This window comes from Silurus meridionalis, chromosome 15 (genome assembly GCF_014805685.1).
Source record: "Silurus meridionalis isolate SWU-2019-XX chromosome 15, ASM1480568v1, whole genome shotgun sequence".
Classification (NCBI taxonomy): Eukaryota; Metazoa; Chordata; class Actinopteri; order Siluriformes; family Siluridae; genus Silurus; species Silurus meridionalis.
This window is the reverse complement of record NC_060898.1, coordinates 10,507,501-10,534,731: the sequence shown is the minus strand read 5'-3', so window position 1 is coordinate 10,534,731 and position 27,231 is coordinate 10,507,501. Positions and strand designations below refer to the sequence as shown.

The 27,231-nt window shown below is 36.1% G+C and overlaps 1 protein-coding gene across 2 annotated transcripts in view; it reads right to left on the bottom strand.

Annotated features, from left to right (window-relative positions):
* ebf1b (EBF transcription factor 1b) overlaps nucleotides 1–27,231 on the bottom strand; it is a 96,457-nt gene that overhangs the window by 6,843 nt on the left and 62,383 nt on the right. For both annotated transcript variants that reach the window (XM_046867362.1, XM_046867361.1), the window contains exons 8-14: nucleotides 25,123–25,264; nucleotides 19,662–19,792; nucleotides 17,489–17,615; nucleotides 9,470–9,558; nucleotides 3,102–3,167; nucleotides 2,529–2,706; nucleotides 1,282–1,461 (exon numbers count right to left, since the gene is read on the bottom strand). In XM_046867362.1, coding sequence (XP_046723318.1) covers nucleotides 1,282–1,461; nucleotides 2,529–2,706; nucleotides 3,102–3,167; nucleotides 9,470–9,558; nucleotides 17,489–17,615; nucleotides 19,662–19,792; nucleotides 25,123–25,264 — 913 coding nt within the window. The remainder of the gene's footprint in view (nucleotides 1–1,281; nucleotides 1,462–2,528; nucleotides 2,707–3,101; nucleotides 3,168–9,469; nucleotides 9,559–17,488; nucleotides 17,616–19,661; nucleotides 19,793–25,122; nucleotides 25,265–27,231) is intronic.

Below are 27,231 nucleotides of genomic sequence, written 5' to 3'. Positions count from 1 at the left end.
AAAATAGATATTAACATGGCAGGACAAAAGTGGTGGAATTGAATTGTTACCCTTCTAATTAGTTTATTGATTTAATTAACTGTCAATTAATTTGGAGAATAAAGTACCGCCTTGATTGACACAGTCAAGCACAACACCAGCAATATAAACCTTTAGAGCAGCAGATTTCAGTTCAGTGTTAACAAGTTGCAGAATTCCTTCATGATTTCATTTTATTTTGAATGTCAGAGCTCTGCTATGTTGCAACAGGCCTCGCCTTGGTGTGAAGTATAAATTGTGCCTATGACAGTGGGAGGGGTGTTTTGACAGACTGTGAGCCAGATTTTTTCCCAACCTCACACACCCCACAATCGCCTATTTGTAACTGAGTCAAACAAACATGTGGGTTTAGGATCAACTTTCTTAGTTTCAGGCTTTTTCCTTTACTACTTCCCCTCCCTTCTTCATTTTTGTACAGTTAATTAAAAAGGGGAACCAATTTAGTTTTTGCAAAAAGATAACAAGCATCAGGGAAAATACTTTAGGATGAAAAACTGTGAAAACTGTGACCACAGAGGGGAAAAAACAATTTCTATTCATTCATTTTTAAAATAGCTCTTAACTCCAGAGCTAAAAGAAGGCAATGAGGCCAGGAAATTTTGAAAGAACTGAAAGTCTGATTTTCACACACACCATGACGACTGAACAACTCACCAAAAGGCAAAAATAGACCCTACTATTTCAAAGGCTTAATTAAATAATACATTCCAAATGGCAGCACAAACTGTAATGTCAAGAGAGAGTCATGTGACATTGTTTTATGTTATATTCTTCTTTAATTATTTTAAAAAAGCAAAACGCACATACAAAAATAGTTACACTTTTACACTGATTAGTATAGATGAATATGGCAGCAAATCAATAAATGATTGTTAGATTCAGCACAGATCATCTAAAAACAAAAGAATCTATGAAGAACAAGTGATGGTTATTGTATGAGTATGAATTAAATTAATTAAATAAATTGAATGAAATTGAAATAAATAAATAGAAGGCTCATTATGTTATTTCTGTATGTATTGCATTACAGTGAACAATAGTGCTCAATCCTTCACTGTCTTTTGAAAAAGATGGAAAAGTCTATTGTTAGCTTCTGATAAGTCATGAACACTTCCTTGCCATTTCAATCTGCCTCTAAGTGTACACACCAGACTGCTGTACTGAAGAAATGTTAAAACACAACGTGCTGCAAGTAAAGGAATCAAATCTGAAAACAAATATGTAAATATATGACACACTTACTAGCATAAGGAGAGTTGGCGGCTGAACCATTAAGAAAGTTGGGTGAGCCGCTTAGGTTGCTCATGGCTGTGCTGCCATAGCCATTCATGCTAGTGGCCACAGTGCTGTAGCTGCTCTGCTGTGGTGTGGAACTCGGCACATAACTATGAGGAGACACGCTGCTTGTGTTTCGATTAAAGCCTAAGGAAAATAAGATAATAAAAGAGTTTCTCAAATAATAATCAAAGAATGTATTTAAGTTATTTAGCTGTAAAGTCCAGTTTAACAAACATTGCCCCATTTTTGTTGCCATTGTTAGGAATTCATAAGTAGAAGCCATTTTGTAGTGTGTCTTTGTCTAAATTTATGAACACCTGACAACCACACGATTGTACAGGATGTAATTAAATGCTGTATCATTACTATGTCCCTTCGAAGCACTTGTAGGGGGGGTATGGGGTTTGTCAGAGTGCTGGGGCAATACATGTTCCAGCATGAAAATATTTGCGCATAGTGAGAACTATGTGGAGCCAACAACTTGAGTTTCCTGTCTTCAGCCACACTGAACACCTTTGGAATGAACTGAAATGCTGATAGCACCCCAGACCACATCACCTGAATTCACTACAGTCATATGTCAAAACATAGTGTAATACATATTGAGTAATGATCAGGGGTCCACAAACTTTTGGAAACATATGGTCTGTTTTGGTGTGTACATCTCACTAATCTGAGAAGTATGTACCCTAGATGATGGGTAGTTGAGGGTGAGTGTGTTACTTCTGGTCAATTACAGGATTAACACTACTATGCTTGAAAAGGATTCTGCCTGACTTGAAAGTAAGGATAAAAGAGTCTTTTGGATCAAAGTGTCCACATGTAGATACAAATTGCTTTACAGTAAGTTAGTGCTGATGATACATTAATGCTAAAGAGTAGGTGGGAGAGTAATGTACTTAAAACCAACCAGATTTCAGTCCACTCAGATGAATTGTGAAATGGCTCTGTCAGATGTGGTAGAAAGTTGAGAAATCAAACAAATAGCACTCAGCACAATTGGACATAATTTGAGGTGGATATTTCATAAGGCCTTGGACTCATATCAAGGCTTAGCAGAGTTCTTGAGTTTCCAGCAATACAATAAGATTGCAGCTCGGATGAACTGTACCCTATTCGCCTGATTCTCGTTGGACAAATGCTTGCACAAGGGAGGGAAGTGTCAGTTCGTCTGACACATGTGTGCTTATATTTGTATGTGTGAGTCTTACCCTGACTGCCTCCTTGTGCGGACTCAGACACATTAACAGTGATTTGTCCAGTAAAGGAGTTAACCCCCATCATGCTGGCATGGACAGAGCTGTTGGTGAGCCCTGTTAGTTGATTGTGGGTACGTGGTACATTGTAGAGAGCCTCGGCTATATCAGCAGCCCGCTTCAATATGATCTCCTACACACACACACACACACACACACACACACACACACACACACACACACACACATTTTTATTTATTTATTTATTTTCACATAATCATTTGCACATTATAACAACTGTTTACTCTTTCATAATCACATTTTTATAATGGCAGGTTCACTCCAATCCACTGCTCCAGACAAGTCTAATGTGACTTTGACTAATGTTTATGGACATTATAGGTGAGAAGAACCCACTTAAAAATGTCATATGCAGATGATCTGATGAAGTCACACACTGAAATTATTTATTTTAAATGTTTTACAGGTGACACACCCAACCAATGTGATGTTCTACTACTAAGCATTTCAAATTGATCTGGAAAACACTTTAGAAACTGAGTAGTATGATTTCAGAAAATCTCCTACCTGGTTGTTATGAGGCATTCCATATAACGCCTCCACCAGATCTGCTGCTCTCTTCAAAATCACTTCCTATACTCACAGGAAAAAAAGACAGTAAGAAAAAAGATTTATTAAAGACAGAAAACTGGAAAGACTGAACACTATTTCCTCCCCCTCAATTCATTCCTCATACATTTTCATTGTATAATGCATGTCACCAACAGGAGTGGATAGCTAAGTTTTGACCACAACTAAGCAACAAGTTCTTCCACAAAGAGCAAAGAAGGGTCAAATTCCCATTTAATAACACCACGGACAGGCGAAAAGCACGTAGCTGTTGCTTGCTCAATTGTTTGGTGTCTGTAGAAATGAATAAGTGCAGTATTTCAACAAAACATCTGGTTTGGATTGAGGCAGAGACAATGAGATCTATGTTCTGCAGGAAAGGTCAGGCAGTTCCACAGAGCTGTACTGAAAGCAAAAGGTTTAGGAAAACAGGACACGGCTAACAGCCTGGATCAGAGCAGCGCTATTGCTGTGCTATGTGTCTAATCATGAGAAACAATTACTGTAGCAATGTGTTGAGCATTTCCTGAATCATGATGTGACCTAATGCCATGTCATTAGTGGAACTCCTTTAGCAGCGTTCAGCATTCTTGTTCATGATGTTTGCAGTATCACATGAGAATTGACTAATTGTGTAACACAATTGTATGTGAAAAAAATTTTATACATTTCAATCTTTAATCACAATAATAAAGAAATCAAAGCCTTACTTCACCTTCTTTTTTTCCCTATGAAATTAGATGCAATATAAAGCTTACTTGTTCTATAACCACCATCATTTCCTGTGTGTGAAAATTATTTTTACTGTTTTCTGCTCAGTCCATATATCTTCTGTAAGGGTTCCATGAGGAGTTTATGTGGCAGGCCATGATTTGATCTACAGCAAAAAAATGTGATAACCTTCTCACAAACAAGAACTGTGAGAGAAGTGTGTATCAAAACATATTGCTTCCTGACCACCCCTAAGCTGATCATACACACATGACTGACACACAAACACACACACAAACAGATGGGGGGGTTGAAAGAGAGAGAGAGAGAGAGAGAGAGAGAGAGAGAGACCAGAATTGCCCACAAAACAGAGGTTTGGTGGGCAATAAACTGCGTTAGTGTGCTGTCCAAGGTGCTAAATTCACTCAGTTACCAGCATTGTGTTAACTTTTCCTTACTAACATGGCATGCTGCTACCTGCTGGCACAGAGAGATCAGGTATAAGGTGATTAGTATCTAGACCTATACGATTAAATTTAAATGTTAGTCAGAAATTTGGGTGCAAGACTGGACAGTATGATAGAGAGTACTCTGTTTAATCTTGCTTAAAAATGTTTAAATAATTTAATTTCAAGATTCATTTCATAATATTGTGTAAAATGTAATTGTGTAATTGTGTTTGCATAAAGTACTGTTAAAGAGGGATTGAATGGCTTGTATTGAATACTGTGCCACCTAAACACAAGCAAAAAAAAAACCAGAGTTGTGAGATCACAGATGTATCATTATTTTATCATGATTTAATAATCAACACTTTACTGGCCCTTTTAGCAAATTTTCTGGCAATTCCTATTTAGTGTTATTGGTGAATTTGACATTCAAATCAGGCAGATAGATAATTATAAATTATAATTCAGAAATAACATTATAATCTCTGTGAAAAAATACCTAATGCCTGTTAACTGTATTAACAGAAATATCATTGTCTAATGCATCATTGATGCATTTAGGATCTTATTTAATTACGGCATTTAGGATCTTATGAATGCTTTTAGGATTTATTGTATGAAATATCATTGTCCTAACAAAAAGCTATCTTGCCATCTTTAACTACATTGGAACTTCACTTTTAAAAAGAATAAATTAATACAATTTGAACAACATATGTCATTTCTAATCTGATCAGAAACAAGGTATCTGGTGACACTGTGTGATTATGTGCATGAATGTGCAGGTCACTGAGTGTGATACAAGATTGCTAATAACACGGAAGTCTACATTCCATTTAGATCACACTTTGCAACTAAACTTAGATGCAGAAACAGCGTGCTATCACCACACACTTCCTGATAAACCATATGACATCAGAAATTGAATGACTTAAAAGAAGTGATGATTCCACCAGGATTGACACGTCGTGTGTATGCCTTATTTCCTTTAGTTATTCAGACATAACATTCTGTTAGCCCAGGGAAAGTCTTTTTAGCATCATCATCAGACACGGCCTTGATCAATAATAGCTGTAAAAGTGCTGGTCATGTGCTCATTCACATCACTCTCTTGCTCACACACACACACACACACACACACACACACACACACACACACACACACATACACACACACACATACACACACACAAACAGACTAACCAATAAAAGCTCTAAAACTGCCCAGCTTGCTTTAGCTCCCTTCGGTGGTGGTATGAATGCCCAATAAGCCATTCAGGCTTCTGTCTCTCTCTTCTAATCCCCTTACATGGGCCACTACACCATCTGTCATTCACTGTCTGTCACTCTATTTGTGACACTGTCTTTATTATGAATGTTAGTAATAGTGTTTAATTAATTATTAAAAAATTCCACTGACATTTGTAGCGTCTTTAAGATCTGTGAGGAAGTGTAAATATGATAAGTATTATGGAATTGTGGAATTATAATTACATCAGCACCTTAATAATCTGTTAAAAGGCACACATAATTGCTAATGTTATTATTAACCTACAGGCACGTTTAGTTCACTTTAATATACACTGCACATGTTCAATGTTCACAAGGTCAATGTTCTTGTACAATATATGTGTGCATGTGTGCATGTGTGTGTTATTACACACACATGCACACATGCACACATATATTGAGAGAGAGAGAGAGAGAGAGAGCATGTGTGTGTTGAGTTGATGTCTCTTCCCACTTATATCTGAGTCAGGAGTAGTAGGAATAAAGCTTACAGTTTAAAAGTGAGTCCCGTCAACAAACTGTTATTACCTCAATAAAAACAAGAAAATCAATGAACAGCACATGGTGTGCATGTGTGTATATGTGTGAAACAGGGAAAGATGCTGATGATGGCAACTGGGACAGCTGCCAAGAAACAAGTGAGAGATAAAAGAAAGAGTGAAGAATGAGGATAAAATGAAAGAGGAAGAGATGAAAAGGATGCAGCATATCACTTCCTATTTTCAACCTCGTCATTGTGTTTAATGCTGATCTGAATGTCAGACATTCGGAAATAATTTATTTTTTTATACTCTATCTATCTATCTATCTATCTATCTATCTATCTATCTATCTATCTATCTATCTATCTATCTCTCTCTCTCTCTCTTTCTTTCTCTCTCTCTCTCTCTCTCTCTCTCTCTCACACACACACACACACACACACACACACACACACACACACACACACACACTATGACTCAATTACTAGTGGTGGGGCAATAATAAAGTCTGGGCTGCAAAGGCTTCGATCGGCTGACCTGCTGGAAGGCACAGGCTGACTTCACCATGATGGATCACCTCTTGGTGCCTGTGCTTATAAACACGCACACACACACACACACACACACACACACACACACACACACACACACACACATACATACACACAGATTGCATAGTGCATTGGACTGGAATTCCATGCTAGGTATATTCCTGCCTCATGAACAGTGTTTCTGGAATATGCAATATATCCATTAGCACCCTGACCAGGATAAAGCATAATACAATAACATAAAACTCACTTTAAGTAACCAAGCATACACTGAATTGGTTAATTTGGAAGAGATTTATTAACTATTTATTATATTATTTATTATTCATTTATTTGTTTTGACTAACTGATTTATAATCAGTCTATAGAATATTTAAATTGGTGCAAAACACTGCTACTGAAGAGAAAGTTCAGACAAGAATTGTAAGACTGATTCACCCTGCATGGAAGCCTACATTAACTCAAATAACCACTCTTTCCAACTGAGAAGAGAAGCATTTCGAAAAAGGGGAACCTGGAGGAGAATGGCCAGGCTGGTTTGTTGGGTTCAAGTCACGTTATTAGCATTTTGGGGTTTTTTATGCACTATTCTGTTTAAACACTAGAGACCTTTGTGTAACAACCTCCTTGTTGATCAGCAGCTGATCTGATATACTCTATCCAGCAGCCATTATAGTTTGTTCAGATTAAGGTTCTTGAGGTTACAGTATATGTAAAAAAATAAAAAATAAAAAATGTTTTTAAAAAGGCAGTTTATAGTCTTAATGAAAATGCAAGATTTAAGTAAAATTCTACCCTATTCCAGGAAAACAAGTCAGCAATTATCGATGTGTGGTAATTATCCGTTTTATGCATATACTTCAGATGGATTTTATGTTAAAATTAGCTGGAGTATTTCATTTAAATATCTTGCTGGCTAAATGTACACTATAGTATTATAGTATAAAATCTGTGAATCTCACACACACACATATACGGCACACAACACATTTAGACACCTGGAGCAAGTCAACCATAACATGCTTGTTGGAGTGTTTTCATGTTCATTTTCCTGGAATTTCACAATTAATTTTTGTCAAACTGAGAGGAAATAAACAAAGGGGGGGTGCCAGTGTGAACCCCCTTAAAAAAAACTACACTGATGTGAAACTGCAGTGAATGTATTCTGATTAGTGAATGTGAAAATGTGTGAAATGTGAAATGCACATTGCCAAGTCCTCTTAACTTGAACCATGTGTGAAACATCTGATATATATTTCATCATGTTGTGTATTTTGTGTTTCATCTTTTTTAAATGCATGGTTGATTATCATTGTGTATATTTTATGTTGTTTGTGGATTTCCTAGCTTATTGGTTCTTGTATTTATTGTTTGGGTTTTTTTCTTTATTTAGAGCTTTCTTTAAATCAAAAATGTGTGTATAAAGTGTACATTTTAATAACCTATTTAATGTCAGAAGCAATCCTTGAAGTCTGTTTAAGTAAATAAACACTTAAACACACAGAAAGTCCTTTAAATGTCGCACAAATTTTTATCAATATATCGCTATAACATCAACAAACAAACTCGCACACGCAAACACACACACACACACACACACACACACGTTTAGCGATCTGATTGCACTGCTTTCTTTTCATTGTATCTGCACAACTCCTTTCACAATGTGTTTATACTTATCTCATTATCATTCTTTTACACAGACATACACATACACAACTGAGTCATTTATTGCAATTAGTTGCATTAATTAATGAGCTCACAGACAAAACAACAGCTGGATGAATGTTTTTTCTATTATTAACTGTTTGTGCTTGTTTCCCTATGTATTTATGTGTGTTTCATTCCCCAGGCAAAAACACAGAGGCAAAAGATTAATTGTTAAGACACAAATACACGTGTGCAATCATAAAGAAGTACTGCAGAAGCCAGACTGCAAAATACACACCAAACTAAGGACAAAATCATACACTGCTCTAGCAGCAGCAAACTACATTTAACATCGCTGGCTGACATGCACACACATCCGCACACAAGACACGCCATGGATGATGCAGCAATGATGTAACTCTCCTTGTGCTTCAGCAACAGCTGCTAATGACTCAAGAACAGCAATCATTACTGCACAAGTGTTATCTACAAGCCCACAATGACATCAGAGCAAGCAGTCAGCCATCTTAGTTGCTTTATAATGCCCAACTCTCACTCTGATGTCAGCTCCACATCCTAAATCACAAATAATCTAGAAATTATCTGTAAATAGCCTTAAAGGCAAACGTCATAAACAACAAATAACAAACAAAAGATTACAATATGTAAGAACAAGATCATAACTGCCTCCCCATCACAATGCTTCTTAGTTCTTAAATAATTTCCTAACTATGCTGGTGAAGAATTATAAACACACATTTGTATTGATACAGTCTTTGCATGGTAGGGTCAATAAGTCTACTACCACATTTATTTCATTTCCAATTAAATTAATTAAGATTAAATCAATGTCAGACATTTAATTCAATCTGTAATGTGTGAGTTTGAATACTTTTAATGTTGTCTGTATATGATGATCATATTGTAGCGATTCCATCAGTGCTCTGTCTTTATACTCAACACTTGTCAATAAACATATCAACATTAATTATGAAAAATAATGTAATTAGGAAATGTTTTACATAGAACAGTTTTTGCTGCTGGGCTCAGACTTTTAGATCTTTTTTGTTCAATAGACACTTTAGAAGTGTGTTGTGAAAACTTTCTGGTACTCTATTATACATATGGTACGTGTGTAATAGTATTAGTACCGACTCTGCAACTCTAGTCAGAATGTATAAAACATGCCATACCTTTGGCAAGCGCTCCGGGTCTCCAGGATGTCGAGGAATGACCTTCTGTAGCCGTTGGAACCCATAATCAATGGTGGGCTCATTTAAAGCTGAAAAACAGACAACAGTAATTCTATGACATTATTCTATAGATGACTGGTCTCACTATTAAATGATTGATTGCTGCCTAGCATTAAATCTGATTATAGATATTTTTTTGTTGGTCCACTAATAAAGGAACTGCCAGGGCATACCTGTTACAAGTCAAAAATCAATAAATCATTTAAGTCCTTCATAAAATGATAACAGAAGGAAATGGAAGAAAATCACACTCCAGTGAAATAATGACACATTTAGCAGCATGGAAAATGCAACTAAAATATACAGTTGTACCAATGGAAGCTATTGCATTTCCCCATGATTACCGGCATTTATTCTAATTTAAGTGTAAAAGGCAAGTACAAAATCTTGTCTTGGGATTTGAAGGATGGTGCATTTTGTATAGCAATTACTGCACATGGAGTCTTTATCTTGTCAGAAACATAAAAGTGCATCAGTCATCTAAAAGAATTGAAAGACTGGGAGAAAGATTTACAAGCTATCTCACAAAAGTTGGTTCAATAAGAGAAAGAAAATGGAAAGGGAAAAAATATAGTCGCATTTATGGCAGTGCATGCTATTAAAAAGCTACTGTTTAAAAGTAGTTTTCAGGTCATACATACTTGATATCGAAGTGTTGTTCATTTTTTATAAATATATTTTAAAATAGGAAACTGTAGGCACTAGTTATGCTGATCTGGTTTCAATGTTTGGCTGTACTATACTTTTTAAGCCATGATGTGGTTCAAATCTAAGGAATTCAGACCATTAACTTTTTTATTTATAGTATTGCATGGTTTAAAAAGTACTTTTTTCCCACCATTTTATTAGGCAGGAGTTTTTAAATGTAGAGAAAAGAGGAAGAGAAAAACAAAACGTGGTTTGGATGGTGTGAGTGTGAGGGAGTGTTAGGGGGTAATGGGTTACAGAGAGAAAAGGGAGTTGGGTGCTTTCCTGTCAGTTAAAGCAGATGTTCACAGTTCAGAGAATTCTAATAAAGTTATAATGACGTTAGTACGTCGTCTAATATAAATTGAAAATTAAGAAATGTAAGTAGGTGTTGCTCAGGCTTTTGAATAGAAACAGAATAAGTCCAAAAATTTTATTTATTTGCATTTATGGGTTAGAATAAATTAATCACCTTTCAATGAACATGATGTTTACACAGTCAGAATGGTTTAAAACAAAATTCAGCACACTGAATCGTATTGCTGTATTAAAAAAATAAAAAGTGAAAAAAACATTTGTTAAGTGAACAAATTACTTGAAGGGTGGCAGAAAATGGTACAGTATGAAAAAGGGTGTTCACTAACATGTAAATAACTGGTAAAGAAATAGAGTAATATTTCATACCTGAAGAAAGAAAATAGTAGTAAATTAAATGTGAAAATCAAAGGGGAACAAATGCTTTTCAGTGTGTGAGTATGTGAAATAAATAAATAAGTAAACTTTTGCACTTCCAAGGGTGATTGTGGGAGCGGGCTTTTTAGCAGTTGATCATCTCCACCTGTTTGCATAAACTTCTTTCCACAACTGAGGATTTTTAACCCATCTTATTGTGATAAAGGGATGGCCCAATGGTTTTGGGTCCAACCACATAGACAGTGAAACCTTCAGTGTCAAAATGGATGGAAATTATTAAAACTGCCAGTTTAATTAGGTAGTAAATGTAAGAGAGCTTCAGCTCGAGTTGGAACCTGTTTAATATGAGTTTATAGCTGTAGTTAAGTTGCTCAGCATTTCTGTTGAACAACAACAATGAATGGCAAGAATGTATTTGTAAGTCATCAGCAATTTTTTTTTTTACAAATTACACATCTGGAACAACATATGTCTGGCAATATTACTGCACACAAAACATGGGTTATTATTTCTGTTATGCAAACAACAGTAGTGGTCCTGCTGAATCTCTGCTGCTGATCAAATGTTGAGGTAAATTTGCAGCTTTTATTGGACTTAACATTTACATTTGCTGTTAAGGGTTTTTTTTTTGTTTTTTGTTTTTTTTTAAGAACCTTTTCTTTGCAACAGGAGATTTTTGTCTATTTACCACATTATTGAAGAACAAATCCCACTTACACTTTATTTTATCCCAGTCAGTTCTTTATTCTAACTGAAAGGGGTAGTTAATCACTGACATTTTAGTATGTATAGTTATAGTATTTATCAAATTATTAATTCATTATTTAGCTGCACACAAACATATCTCACCTGCTAATGGAGATGGAAAAACAAACTGGAAATAAATTAAACTAGTAGTCTATCATACACTACACATCTTTACACATCTGATCATGAAAAATCACTGAATACTAAAAATGAATACCTAGATGCTGGTACATTCTTAGATCACCTTACAAGTTCAAAAATAACATCATCTCATCTGAACTGAAACAACACACCAAGTTTTACAGAATGCCCCAAGCCTTTCTTAGAAAAGAAAGAACCTTTACTCTCATTTTTTATGTACACACACACACACACACACACACACACACACACACACACACACACAAGTGAGTCATAAGTAAATCCACTGATATGATTTTTCATAATACGTAACCCTACTGTACAGTCATCAGTCAATATATTCTTAATGCCCTAAACAATGGAAATATACAAACCTTGATGTGATTAACATCAACTGATATGTGCAATGTTTTATACACTGACTGATTCGGTAAGTCAGTGTATAAAACTCTATGCCATGTGCCCATGAACCCTCAAACTAAAATGGGGAAGTGGGACTTTTGTTGGCCCAAACATTCACTAAAGCCAGTAGAATAATTTCTGCATATAAAATAAGTGCTAACCACACCATGAGTATTTATAACTTGGCATAGCTCTTCCTTTGCAAACTGTTTTATTGTTTTCTTCGTACTCCCACATGGCTTCAGTTTGCTTGGGGATGCTGGTTTATTGTTCTCCCTGGGCAGTCATAGCGGTTAACCGCTCCAAAATAGCACTGGGGCCAAGATGTAGCTGTTATGTTACATGCTAACTTCTCAATGCTAAATGTAACACGACATGTGTTAGCTGAGCAAGCATTAGTGCTAATATAATGTAACAGCATCTTGTATTGTTATGCATCCTATACTGCATTGCCATACAAACGTATTGCAGTCATTGTTAATGCAATGTACACATCAGATTTATAAGTTCCTAAATTGTTACTTCTGATTGGGAAATATGGACATATCATTAATGAAAATTTAGCCTTATAGCTAAAATGGAATGCAACTAAACAGGAGTTTAGCTAGCAAATGAAAAAGAGTGATATGGATCCAGGGCTTATTCTGGAAGTACCAGCAATGAGGTGTCTATTATTCTTGTTTCAACTTTATAGAGCTGGTATACTACACAATGAAATTAAACAATGTTGCTTGAGAACTGATGTGCTACAGAAAACATTACAGAGCAGAACTAAATAGGACTGCATAAAGTGCATGTGTGCTAATGTATGCAAACAGCTCAAGGCAGTAAAATAATTACCAATCATGGAACATAGGCACATTTTCAATATACACTTAGTGCCAATTTAGAGAAGCAATCCACCTACCAGTTCATTTTGGAAGTGGACAAAAACTGGATAACCCAGAAAAAAACACAGACAGTGTCGACACAGACTGTAACTAAGCTCAGTACTAAACCGAAGCTGTGACGAAGCTGTGATGCAGCAATGCTACCTGCTGCTCCAACATGTCACCCATACCCACTGCAGCAAGAACAAGAGCTCCACTACCCACTTTGTACGACACACCCTGGTTCAAAGCTATACGCCTTCACGACAACTCAGGTTAAATTTCTCTCTATAATTCCTCTGAAATAAATATGAATGCAGTGCAAACTCTCTCTGCTTTCGCATTCTGAGTCCTTAGTGGGGGACAAGATTCTTCAAACCAAAATAGGAAAACAATTAAATGACTTTGCACTTGCATTAATTATATTATTTTTGCATTACTTATATTTAAAAAAATTATTTAATGATTTCTATGCTTTAAGTTTCAAATGACTCTTATAACACTGTTGGGTGAGTCTATAATTTTTATAAGCTAGCATTTGTTGGCTGTTTTTTTTTTTTTGTTTTTTTTTTTTTTGGTTGTTTGTTTTTATTAATAAATTATTGCAGATTAGCATGATGCTTTGTATCCCTGCACCTCTGGCATGTTTGGCAAAGTGCTCATCATCAGTGCATCTGTTAAATCAATAAATGTAAAAAGATAAATGTTCTCTGCTTAAAAACAAATGTCAAAATCCAAAAGATAGCTTATATCCATAAGATTCAGGTCATGTGTTAATTGAGGCTATCACACTACATTTTCTGTGGATTTGGTCATTATTAGGTTGTTTGACTTTCACAGGGGGCCTTAATAGACTGTTTCAATGATATTAAACTGCAAAAGTTGCCAGAACAAAAATATTGGCTGGTGTCAAGGAAAATGTCAAATTGATATGATAGAAATTACCTCAGCAATGAATCTCTCTCTCTCTCTCTCTCTCTCTCTCTCTCTCTCTCTCTCTCTCTCTCTCTCTTACCCTCTCTCGCTCTCTCTCTCTCTGACCACATTGAGAGCGATCCCTTGCAATCAGACAAATCAATGCTCATTGAAATTTCATGAGGACAGATGCATGCCTCATCATATTTCACAATAAAGATCCAGAGAGGAGGATGGTGAGCTGTGGAGAGTTGGTGTAATAGGAAGGGAACAGAAAGAATCAAAAAGGATGTCCATGATTGATCGGCATATAAAGTGAGTATATGTCATAGGTTATCTCATGCTATCAGCTATCGTTGTTCAGGAGTATATCTTAGATCACAATATAAACAGCTAGCATATTTATACATTACAGTAACAAAAAGTAAGGGGCATAAGAACTATATTACATTTCCAGACCCGATTTAAATGCCCTATTTGGAAAAGCAGGTCCTGCTAGTTTAACTAAAAAATTATATTTTCTGCATGCCCAGAGGACCATCTGCCATGACATCATAAAGTACCAATAAAGTGTTTTTACCTCCTCCACATCTTTGGCTTCTCATAGCCTGTCATAGTGTTGCAGTAATGAACATGGGAGTGTATAGCAATCTCCTCATCTTGGTTTTACCCTCCTCCAGGTGTGATCTGGAAGTGAGGGCTCTGGGGGATCGATCCTTGCAGCAGGGCAGCGTTCGATACCTCTGAATTATTGCTTCATTCTTCCCTCCTTATTATAGATGAGTTATTTTCCCCAAGCCACCCCAGTTTAGGATCAATAAAGAATCTTGTCTTATTTTCAAACTTATTCTTATATCTCACCTCCCCCTCCCCCTTGCTATCTGTTATCCTTAAGATGTATGGTTTGACATTTGAGATTTGTGTGGTGGGAAGGGGAGGGTGGTCTGTGTTTTTTCTGAAACTAATTAAAGAAAAAATACGACCCTGCTGAACTTAAGGGGTTGCATGTACCTCCTCATTTGCCATTTCTGCTTATACAGAATAAGTCCAAGGAAAATTAACGATTACATACAACTGTGGTGTCAATCTAAGCCACATACTTACATAGATGTGTGCATTCCCTCTTTTAATACACCAAAGGCAGCCTACAGAGGCCATAAAAATGAGCTGATACGATGGATCTGGTTGATTCAACAGGGTAGAAATTCTGGAACCGGACAACTGTGATTTAAATGAGGTGTGACAGTTGAACTCTAATGGCAGTCTAAGCTAAATGTCATTCAGCCTGCACGATGATTACATCAATGCATAATGCTTAGAGCAATTTTTTTAGATAAAAGTGTAGCATAAACAGGGTTTGTCTTGCTAGGTATTGGTTTATTGATTGCTTCTTCACACTTCCTCTTTACAAACCGCCAGCACTGACACATACTTTCACAAGTGACAGGGCACCTCCACTGTCAATTATAGAAGATTTATTAGGTACTGTGTGCCCTTTGCAACTAAATCAGGGCCAGAGTGGGAACAAAGAAACAAACAAAGAAAAAAAGTCAAAGTGCAGTTTCATGTAGGAATGATACTGCATTATTGTGCCTCAGCTATATGTTTAAAAGTGAGTAGGCATTTTCAGAATAGACCACAATGCAAAAAATTAAAAAGAAGTCAAAGTCTTCTAAAACAATTTTCCATAGTTTAACTCTCATTGTTCATCTTAGTTGACTGATTCTGGAAGTTACAAAACCTGACATACTTCTGGCAGTTTCCAGGTAGCCACAGATTAGCACCTAGCTGGAGTCTGGCAGGAGGCAACGATGGCTCTGCCTGTATTGATTTAATTAGACCCACAGAGCTGCTAGCAAGCTTTGCTAATAGCCACCACACACACAGTTCAGTAACAGGCTAAATAGTTTTGCCAGCTGTTCACTGAGTACTAGCTAATGCCAAGCCAAGCTGAACTACTATTGTTGCATTGCTGTCACCACCCAGCACAGGTTATACAATATATATATATATATATATATATATATATATATATATATATATATATATATATATATATATAGTATTAAGAAAAAGTATATATCCTCTGATTTAGAACTACTTTCATGTGTTCCATGCTCATCCAGATGTCACAGGTAAACTCACACCTATAAATACACTGTCTAAAAAATTGCACTAGTAATTGGCTAATGATTTCTTAGGGTTCTGACGTCTAATCTCAACATTTGTGGCCATTAATGGGTGATTTTAGATGCTGTCTTAGGGAGAGGTCTCTCTCACACTTACACTCTCACTTTGTACTTATATAACTAGTATATATAGGTTTTGAAATATTAAGCTAACTAGTACAGATTTAGTCAGAGAGGAATAAGAGAGAAAAGAAATGCAAAATGGAAAGATGCAGCTCTATTCATGACCAAACTATTGAAACTGTTCTGGGACCAGGCCCACTTATTATTTAGTGTGTGTGTGTGTGTGTGTGTGTGTGTGTGTGTGTGTGTGTGTGTGTGTGTGTGTGCACATGTCTAAAAGGAGCAAGCCACTTGTTTTCTATGTGTTTGTGCACCCATGTGTGTTGTTTGTGTACAATCCAGAAATCTACACAGACCGTTTCAGCCCTTTTTTTTTCTGCAAATGACTTCAAGATGTAGGCCAATAAGGTGCCCACTGTTTGTCTAACTAAACTGTTACAGTGTTTACAAGCAGAGCTCGTTACTATCTCCTCATCTAGAGTAATTAAGGAAAGAATATCCTTCTTTTTCTGTTACAGTTTTGGTATACTGGCGCTACACTTTACTTTTCTGTATGTAAATCCAAATATAAGTGTAATGCAAATAAGTGATTACAGATGGTTCAATGGAAAACTATAAAGACATTTAATAAATACATACTGCCCCCATTATGTGGCTGATCAGAGATAAGTGTGGCTGCTCAGGGACAGGGAATTAAGCTCATATAATAACCATCAAACAACTAAATAGTCCATATATCCAAAGACTATATTGAAACAGACATTAACAACTTCTTTAAAATTAAGCGAATTGGATTGCAGCAGAGTAATACATGTGTATGCATTCAATGTAAAAATCTCATAAATCTATATTTCTCCATCGTGTCACTCTGGAGAATCCCTCAATGGACTACACCTTATAAAAAATAAATTCACACTTTGACACTTTGAAAGTAGAAGTATTTTAAGAAACCCACCCTTTTTTAGTTATGACTTTCCAATGAACCATTTTTCCTTAAAGTGTAGATACTCATGAACATTTCTCCATGAAATTCCCCTTAAAAATGTTGCCTGTCATTTTTGTTTTATAATGACTTACATTTACAGCATTTGGCAGAGCTCAGGAGTGGCACCTTGATAGTGCTAGGTTTCGAACTCATGACCATTTGGTCCGAAGTCCAACATCTTCTAACCTAACACTTTACTACAGATTGATCAATTGCTGTATATATGTGGTCAGTTGATGTAACTTTGACATGAGATTGGACAGCTTACCTGTGTAAATAAATCTGCCTGGTGTCCCTTTGCAGAACTGTTTTGACTTGTAGGAGAGCGTAACCTCCACAACACCAGGAATGTGCCGAGGAGGCGTCTGAACTCTGATTGCATGAGGTGTGATGAGCTGATATGATGAGAGAGGATGAGGGAGAGAGAGAGAGCGAGAGAGAGAGAGAGAGAGAGAGGGAGAGGGAGAGGGAGAGAGAGAGATTAGTGTCCCTGACTAAGACGTTTTTAACTGCTGAACCTGTGTATCAGTATTTTAGCTCCTGCAACAGTAAAACAAACATGCAATTAAAAAAATGCAATAAAAAAAATGCATGCAAAATGTCAAAAACTCTTAAAACCAGTAAAAAGTAAAATATATATGTGCCTGTGTATTGTGAGGTTGAATGTCATACAGTTTTAGGGGCTGCTGTTATGTTGTGAAAGGACACAACTCTCATTGTCTGTTCTCATTGTCTGAAGACGCACCAAATTAGAAGCATGCAATGGATGTGTGTGTGTGTGTGTGTGTGTGTGTGTGTCCCTGAACCTGACCTTAAGCTGGGAGTTTCTTTTTGTGACCTTTGAAACAAACCCCAGTATAAAGACTTTGTAAACAGAGGCTAGTGTACTGTTAAGTTATACACACACACACACACACACACACACACACCCACAAACATACATACATACATACATACATATTCTCTAATCAGGACTTTTTTTTGTTCATAACTACCTAATGCTCCATATAAAAATGCCAGTCCATCATCCAAATGTTAAAACAGTCTATTGACTTTTTTTTAACATATGTTAAATATGGCATGAACTAACATTCCCACTCTCATCACACTCTATCAGGGGTAATCAGATCCATAGCTGAGAGGGCTCTGGGTGGGCCTCATTTAGGAGCTATGAGGTTAGGGCAGAAAGGTCATAAGGTTATGAATTCTACAGGAACAGCTAAAGGGGGAGGAGCCAAAGAGCAGTGAATGTTTTCCAGATGTACTCTGTCACTGAACTACGCGGGCATCCTGTGCTGTTTGCATGTGTGCTCATTCCTCTAATACGTAATTCTAAATCATATAATAGACCCTTGTATGGATTTCATTGGAGTTTTAAGATTCCTTCAATTCAATTTTGCATTCTAGAGGAATTCAGAAATTCAGCACTGCCTACTTCAGCTATATTCATTGTTACCTGAATGACACATATTCATCATTTTTGTGTACATTTTAATAAAAAGATATACAATAGTTTTGTGATCCAGACAACACTATAGACTACACACTGGCTACATTTGTTATCTGTTATTACATAAGCTACATATGTTATATGATTTGTATATTATCTACCGTATGTTACATATTGTGTTTATTTATATTCGATCCTTTTTATAAGAAACAGGATAATTAAACTGCTGTATTTTAAATAAGCATTATTTTTAAAATTTGAAAAAAATCCTTGTTATAATACAAGCAATAATACAAACATCACAGAGAGATACCCTTCAGAAGAAATGCCTTGAGTAATTAAAAATATTTAGGAGGCTATTATAGGCATGGAATTCAGTACCTTTACACATAAAACAGATTAACACCTATTTCTTTACACCTAAGTCAGATGAAATGATGGATTTTTTATAGTCACATCTGTCATCTGATTTATAAATAATTTTGTGTCTTATTTTGTTGTCGTTTTTTATATTATTGTTTCATAAACATTATTTACCTGTTTAAATGTTATATTGCTTTGTTGTGTCTTCTTGCTGTTGGTGTATTTTTATTGACCTTCTTTGAGCTGTACTACTTGCACATGCTGTTTTCTTTTATGTTAACTTTTTTGTGTATTATTATAACTTTTGTGCCTATTAGCAGTTCAGGAACAACGGGTGAAAATGAGCACTTTGCGCTACCTCATTTACAGTCCCCTCATGTTGTTTACCCTGGCAAATACGGTTATTGTTAAAAAAGTGTTGATTGCTCAACGATTCACTAGTTTGGCAAATGCAGTTGCTGCATCATTCCATGTGTGTAGAACACCACATTTGTCTGTAATTCCTAGCTGAATAGACAGTTATGAATATTTAACCATTGTAGATGGTTTACTTCCATGCAGATTTGTCATTTTAAACAAAGTTAAAGTATCTAATGACTCTCACTGAGGTTAAAACAGTTTTACTCACCTCACTCCAAACCAGCATGGTGCCAAAAATAACCTGCAATCCATCGAAGAAATTGTCCCCAATGATTATGACTGTAGCGCCTCCAGTAGTCCAGCCTTCACTAGGACTAATGGCTTTGATACAAGGTGCTGCTGCTTTCCAGTAAGTACCAACAGAAATGTTGCGAGAGAAAAAAAGAGAGAAGGAACGGTATGAATTAATCTCTTTAAATAATGTCTCTTTATATTAGTCAATACAGATAAGAATAAAAAAAATAACAGAAATATTTTAATCTTTAAGGTTTATCAATAACACTAAAAATGTTTAGGGTTGGACACTTTCAATCCTTCTTTCCCAAGAGGCCTCAGGGTTAGAGATGAGGTTCTTATGTGGTTTGGGGTGGGGGGTGGGGGGCATTTTGGTAGGTAGTATGACACCTCTACAGCTCTCATTTTGAAGCCAGGACAGGAAACAAAACCCACAGACGTCACTAGGAAAACACATACAGCTGGATTTAACTAGGATTCCCACACCACATGGCCTAGAAAGATCAGCAGTGGTTTTCAGGGCCCTTGCAGTGCCTTTCAGGAATTAAAACCAGGCCTAATTTCTGGTAAATATTCCAATGAGTTTTGTGTCTGGGGTTTCTTCTTGATTACAATAGCAGTGAAAGCAGTGATCTTACCATGAATTTCATAAGTGACATCAAACTAAACCTATTTAAATTTAAATGTAGAAATAGAATATTTTAATGAAATATTTTGTACATTTTATTTGCAGCTTTTATTTACAGTTTAACCTGTTTTCAGTCAGTTTATACAACACAAAATAAATACAATTGTGTGCATATTGGCATGTACTGTCTGTTTCATGGTATCCTACTAAACATCATGGGTCAGATGGTAAACATCGTCTTGTGTCTATGTTTTGGCTTTTCTGTCTTGGACTCCTGGGATGCTTTGGGTCTGCTCCTTTATTATCAGTGCTCCTTGTTCTCAATCGCATCTGGCACCTCTTTCTATTTATGTCCTTTGAGTCTTGTTAGTTGTTGTTGCAGCCTCATTGATTGCTAAGCCTTGTTACCTAGTTACCAGTACTGATTTCTATGTTTCATGTTTCTTGTTCTGACCCCAGCCTATTTCAGAACATGGATTTGCCTGATATAACCCTGACATCCAGTTTAATGGGTCTCACTTTATAAAATGCTGAAAAATAAACATGCTGCAATTACACACTTGTGTTCTGCCTCCTACAAGTGCATACAAGTGCATGCTTCTCACTAAGCACTAGTTCTTTGACCTCATACTGCACACAGCAAATATTTTTGTCACAGTACATGTAGATTGTTTAGCAGATTTCCTGTGTTCTGCTCTCTGTGGTGCATGTGGATCAGTGACAGCATGAGGAACAGGGAACAGTGCGGAGAGAGGTCAGTTCACTTATTAGAGCTGTTCTCTCATTAGTACTGGCAGGGGGTAAAGAAAGCAATTTAGCTGCTTAGCCTGCCAATGTTCACCTCTGCTTAGTTTTAGAACTGTGTTATGCACTATAATAATACACAAAAAGAGAGCATGATAGCTGGGGTCTCTTATGCGATGGAAAGTTTTTTAACATTGCAAACAGAAAGATGTAACAGGCAGGGTTTAAAGAGTTTTTTAGAACAACAAACAATGGTTTGGCTGTGAAAAGAAAATATAGTTCTGGCTCCATACTAAGGCCCCTTTCAGGAGTCAGATACCTTCAGTCAGAATGTTCTAAACAATGCAGTATGCAATCAAACTGTAAACATAAAACTAACGGATAAATCTCAACATCTGAAATAATACTTAAAATACTTTTGGTAATACTAAAAAAAATGGAAAGTAGTTTCATTTATCCAATGTTTTAAATCTGACATTTAAAAAAATCTTGCAGTAATCTGTGCTCTTTTTTTTTTTTGTATGTACTGTATAAGTACAATAACATCCTATTTAATTCGGGATGTAAGCAAATATGACAAAATGTTAAATTGATAATGTGCTCCAAACAGACACAGATATAGATATGAATAGGAGGTGCACTACTTGCTAGTTCATTTTATATTTTATTTGTTTATTTGTTTATTTAACAATGATTGTTGATAAATTAGAAAACAGAAACAACTAAATTCTTTTAAGATATCCAAGGCAGTTACAAGAAACAACTGAAATACTTAAAAGCAATTTTCATTTAAAGCTGAAGTTGAGAATTCAGCTTTAATTGAACTCCCACACCTTGCGAAAAAGTGCAGAGTGCTGAGTTTTGTTTCCAGAGGTTTGCTCGCCCTGCTTTCAAAGGACCTCTTGTTTGGATATTTCACAGCATTCTGTTATATACTGTAGTTACTATAGGCAAGGCTTCTAAAATGAGTGCAGGTCATGTGATTCATATCACAGTAGGGGAGCAACATGACATCACATATTTTGCAAGTATTACATATTTCATAAATGGCATCAGTTTTAGAGTCCTGATTCCTCCGTCACTGAAGTGCTGTGGAGGTATCAGAAGAGCATGTAAATAAAGAATGACAACAATTATGTAGCCAAATTTAATTGTATGAGTAACTGAAAAAAGGTTTGAGTAATGCATTAGTCATGGAACCAAATAAAGTGCATAGTTAACTAGAAAGTCAGTTTTTGCTTTAATTGCCTTTTTTCAGTAAATATATCTATAGCTTTGTTTTTAAGAAGAATTATTATTAAAATTAAAGGTGGTTATTTTTTACTCCTTTTTTCTCATATCTAATCTTAGCAACAACAACCCTCTTGAACACTGGAAGGACCATTAAGCACACCTTCTCATCTTGTAAGCACATGCTGATCTGCTTTGTTCACCTTTTCGACACTCGGATCTACGAACATGCAGACACAAGCGTTGAAAATAAGAACAGATTTTCTGCAGCATAATGCAATTTAGAGAGGTGTGGAAGCAAAGTGCAGTTGTGTGGTGGTAATGTTGGCCTAAGTGGACTGTTTGGCAGAAGCTTTTTGCTGGATTAAGCAGATGGAGAAGCATGAATCCATCTGATAGGATTAAACTTTCTGTGGCTCTCTCTACACCATCTGCTCGCCATGCTGCTCCCAGTGACAGACACACATACAAACCCACCACAAACACACATACAAACTCACAGACTCACAGACACACACACACACACACACACACACACACACAGTTAGGAGTTTGGTATTCATAAATCAGATATAACTATGAATACACTACTGGGAAATTTGCAGAGGTGTAACATGTGCTAAGATGTGTGTCTCAGGTACACAGAATTCTGACCTTAAACTTAAGTAAATGTTTTATGTTGTATCTCTTTGAGTGAGCTGATGTATTACTTTCAGTGATGCTGTCTAACGGTTTATTTTACCATAAATGTCACAAACATGCATAAATCAAAGGAATGACATTGAAGCTCAATAAAATGATTGAATACCTGAATACTACAGTATGTATTAGTTAATGAATCATATCTTCTCTCTGTTCCCTGGAGCATTTGTACATATCTATTTATAGTACTGTAAAATGCTATTTATGGTACAGTAAAACTTTCTACCCACTGTGTGTGTGTGTGTGTGTGTGTGTGTGTGTGTGTGTGTGTGTGTGTGTGTGTGTGTGCGTGCGTGCAAGTCAAGTAATAGTTGTTGAACGATGACCCTGTAGCTTTGGTAACACTGATGTCCAGACTCAGTCATTATCACAATTCATTATTATGCAAAATAAAATTCTCAAACTCAATCACTTGGGATCATCTCCTTCTGACTCTAATCCAGCTGCCACGGTTAACAGACACACTATAGAACTGGTTTCTGATCTGCTTATAAAACCATGCTGTCAAATCAAGGATGTAATTTAATATAAAATTGCAATTGTTACAGGTTTGAATCTCATACTTGGGCACATTACTGCTGCTTTTTACACTATTAATTAATGTCTGGAAATGTGGCACATCAAGCATGCTGCATCACATGCTCTGTATCACATCATCAGGTCACAAAAATATCCAAATCCTTGACGAGCCAAACGATTTGCGTAACAGTGAAAAATAGTGAGAGAATTCTAAAAGCTTTCACCCTATTCCTCAGGGAGCTTTTTTCCCTTCCTGCACACGCATTGAAAATAATCAGAAGCAAAACGATAAATGATTGCTTCCATTTTTCTGCTATTTTTCTAAGAATATTAAAAAGATAGTTTTTTATTTTACATGACAGAAAGAGCATTTTTTAGATGTTTTTTTCATCAGTTATTGAAGTGTGTCCTTAGTTAGTCATGGTCTAACATGATGGAGGTGGCGGTAAGATTTGGAATCGATGACACGTTTCATCAGCAGGTTTTCAAGGTGAATGTTTTTGGACCGTGCAAAGAACAAATGGCGGGTTGGTGACTTGAGTTAAAAAAAAAAAAAAATCAAAAATAGACATGGATTGTCTGTATGCATTTAACAGGCAGATAATACAAAGTTTGACATACGAATGTGCACAATATTTATAACAGTCTTAATTAGCTGTAAATGTTAATTAAAGTATCACGCCAATGCAAAAATGACTGCATAGTTTTTACGTAAGTCTTTTAAGGATAGGTTAACAAAAAAACGATCAAGACAAAAGAGCTGAAAGCCAACAGAATAAAGTCTAAGAATTGGGGGAGGACACAGGATTGTGTTTTAATTAATTGTGGTTCATCCTTACTTTCTTTGCTCCATTGAATACATGACTTAGAAGGTCAAAGCTCAAAGAAGTGTGGGTTTGGTGTGAAACTATTCCTATTTCAAATCTCTCCAAGCTAACACACAAACACACACACATCCCTAATGTACTTAAATTAATAGTGAGTTATCAGAGTGTCCAGAGTGTGTGTAGGATCATTTGGAGATGTGTGTCGTGTCGGTGGCAAGAGCTCACTGCATATTTGATAATGAGATAATAGTGTGTGTGCACTTAGCGACAAGCCACCACTGCTTTTTCTCTCTCCCCGTCTTTCTTTGACTCTCTTAGTCTCACTTGCGCTATTTCTGTTTTATGCACTTTGTTTTACTCTCTCTTTCTCACTGTCTCGCTCCATATAACATTTCTTTGCATCCCTCCCACACACAGCCTTGATGGACTCAGTTTTGATATTCGTTCCCCTTTTTTGTACTAGTTAATGTGCTTAACTGGAATATCTGATAGGTCTTACAGCATGACTTAAAGCTTAAACTGAATAATAATATTTTTTGATTACCTCTCTTTGGCTAGGCTTAAATGCACTCAAATGTTAAAATTTTATAGCCAGATGGAAAAAGGCTTTATTTGAGAGTGTTAAAGACTTAAAAACAAAAAAAATCTAACATCATGTATATGAGTAATGAATGCATAAAAAATAAATGAGCTAAGTAGACATAATATTTCACTAATAGTAAAATGTTGAGGTGTACAATAATAAACTGTAAGTTATTCTGTGCTCTTAACTTGTGGGAGCTTACCGTGTTCCAGATATGAGGGTGTTCCCTCTGTAGGGTCCAGTCTCCGTGCTCTTCTTCCATGTTTAGAGTTATTGTGCACAAACATGTTGTCGGATACAGCGAGAACATGTCCTTCTACACTCACCGTGGTCGACACCACCACCTGAAACAGGATGTTGTTAAAGAATAAATATGAGGAAAAAAGGAGTGAAATAATAGAGGCCTCACATCTAGATAAAACTTGTGATTTATTTTTTTAATTTATTTTATAGTAATGGGTATAGATTACTATACTGTATTTAACAACCATTTGTAGTTAAGGACTTCAATTAGCTAAAGTCTTTTTTCTTTCAATGTTTGATTTGATTTTTTAAAAGCTATATGTAATTATTGATAACAATTAAGAATGTTTGCATTGTCTATATTTATTCACAATTCTGACAATAAGATACATATACTCTTTATTTAATGCAAGTGCTTTTTAACGTTTTTATAACTCAATTGGAATGTTTAACAAAAACATTTCTGTTTGTTAAGTGTTGTCTCTGAAAAAATTTTTTACATGAAAAATACTGAACAGCCTTTTTTTCTTTTCTCTTGAAGTAAAAAAAAAAAAAAGTGGCTTGTCGTATTACCAAGAAAACACAAAGCTCAAAGTCTTCTATTCTAAAGTCTTTCTCATGTGGTCAAAGTGAAATCTGTCTTTACCTCTGACATTACAGAAATTCAAAATAAACATGTAGTCTAAGAAACCATTGCTGTATCAATTATACATATTTTGATCTGCCTGCGTGAGAATCTTTCTGTTAGTTGTTTCTATAGAAATAACTAATATAACCCCGTGGTTTTCTCCACAGCCAGTACTACTGTCCGAGCTGCTAATATAGAAAAGGAATTAAATTCCTCTCAACAATCACAAAGCATTGTGTTTATTTATAAAAATTACATTTAACGAGAACATTACAGCTATGGACTGTTTCATACATTTTGCTAAATATTCATTTATGTTTATATTTTATTTCCTGTAATTTCTATCACATGAAAATAACACAACTGATTATAGCTCTAAGTCTCTAGTCCCATATGTTCATAGTCCACACATACACACACACATACATGCGCGCACACACACACATACACACACACACACACACACACACACACACACACACACACACACACACACACACACACACACACACACACACACACACTCCTTTCTGCCTTTTATCAAACTCCTCCAGCCTCTCCTTTTGCACTGTCTGCTCCACCCACAATGCCCTGCTCTACATGATTGACTGCTGATAGGAGCTCTCAAAGATTAATTCCATTTAAAAGTATGCAGCACTTGAGTAGCCTGAGACAGTGGCAAGGCATTCATAATGGCTTTGGGTTGTCATTGTCGGTGGCATTAGCAGCTTAACCAAAGTCCTCTTGTAGCCCAACAAGGAGCCTCTCATTTTAATTGCAGCTGATCTCTGAGAAGAGTTCTGCCTCTTGGAAAAAAAAGATTTAGCACAGAGACTCCAAGGGGCTGGTATACTCTAGTATCTCTAACATGGACTTCCCCAGTCTCTCTCTCTCTCTCTCTCTCTCTCTCTCTCTCTCTCTCTCTCTCTTTCTCTCTCTCTCTCTCTCTCTTTTTTCTCTCTCTCTCTCTCTTTCACACACACACACACACACACACACACACACACACACACACACACACACACACACACGGAAAACACTTCTGTTTTCTGTCAGAATAATGTTTTCTTTCTGTGTTGAGAATGTGTATATTTACATGTGACATGTAAATGTAAATAAAACAATCCCCCTAAAAACAAACAATTTACTTTCACATGAATCATGTTTAGCTAAAGACAAAACCTTGATGTCTATAGAATAAAAAATGTTCTCTTCTTTGATTATACCATATAAATTTGGTACTGTGAGTCAGTCAACATTACGACAGTTTCTAAGAATGATGTGTCACTATGCCAGAGATCCTGGCCAAGCCTATTTCATGGGGCTTTTTTATTCATATTTGTCTTTGATATTTAATGCACTTGACAGTGGAATGATGCAACAGTAATAACTATTGCATAGCTTCTCATTTTGTAAAGGTAGAACAATTCATTCATTGTC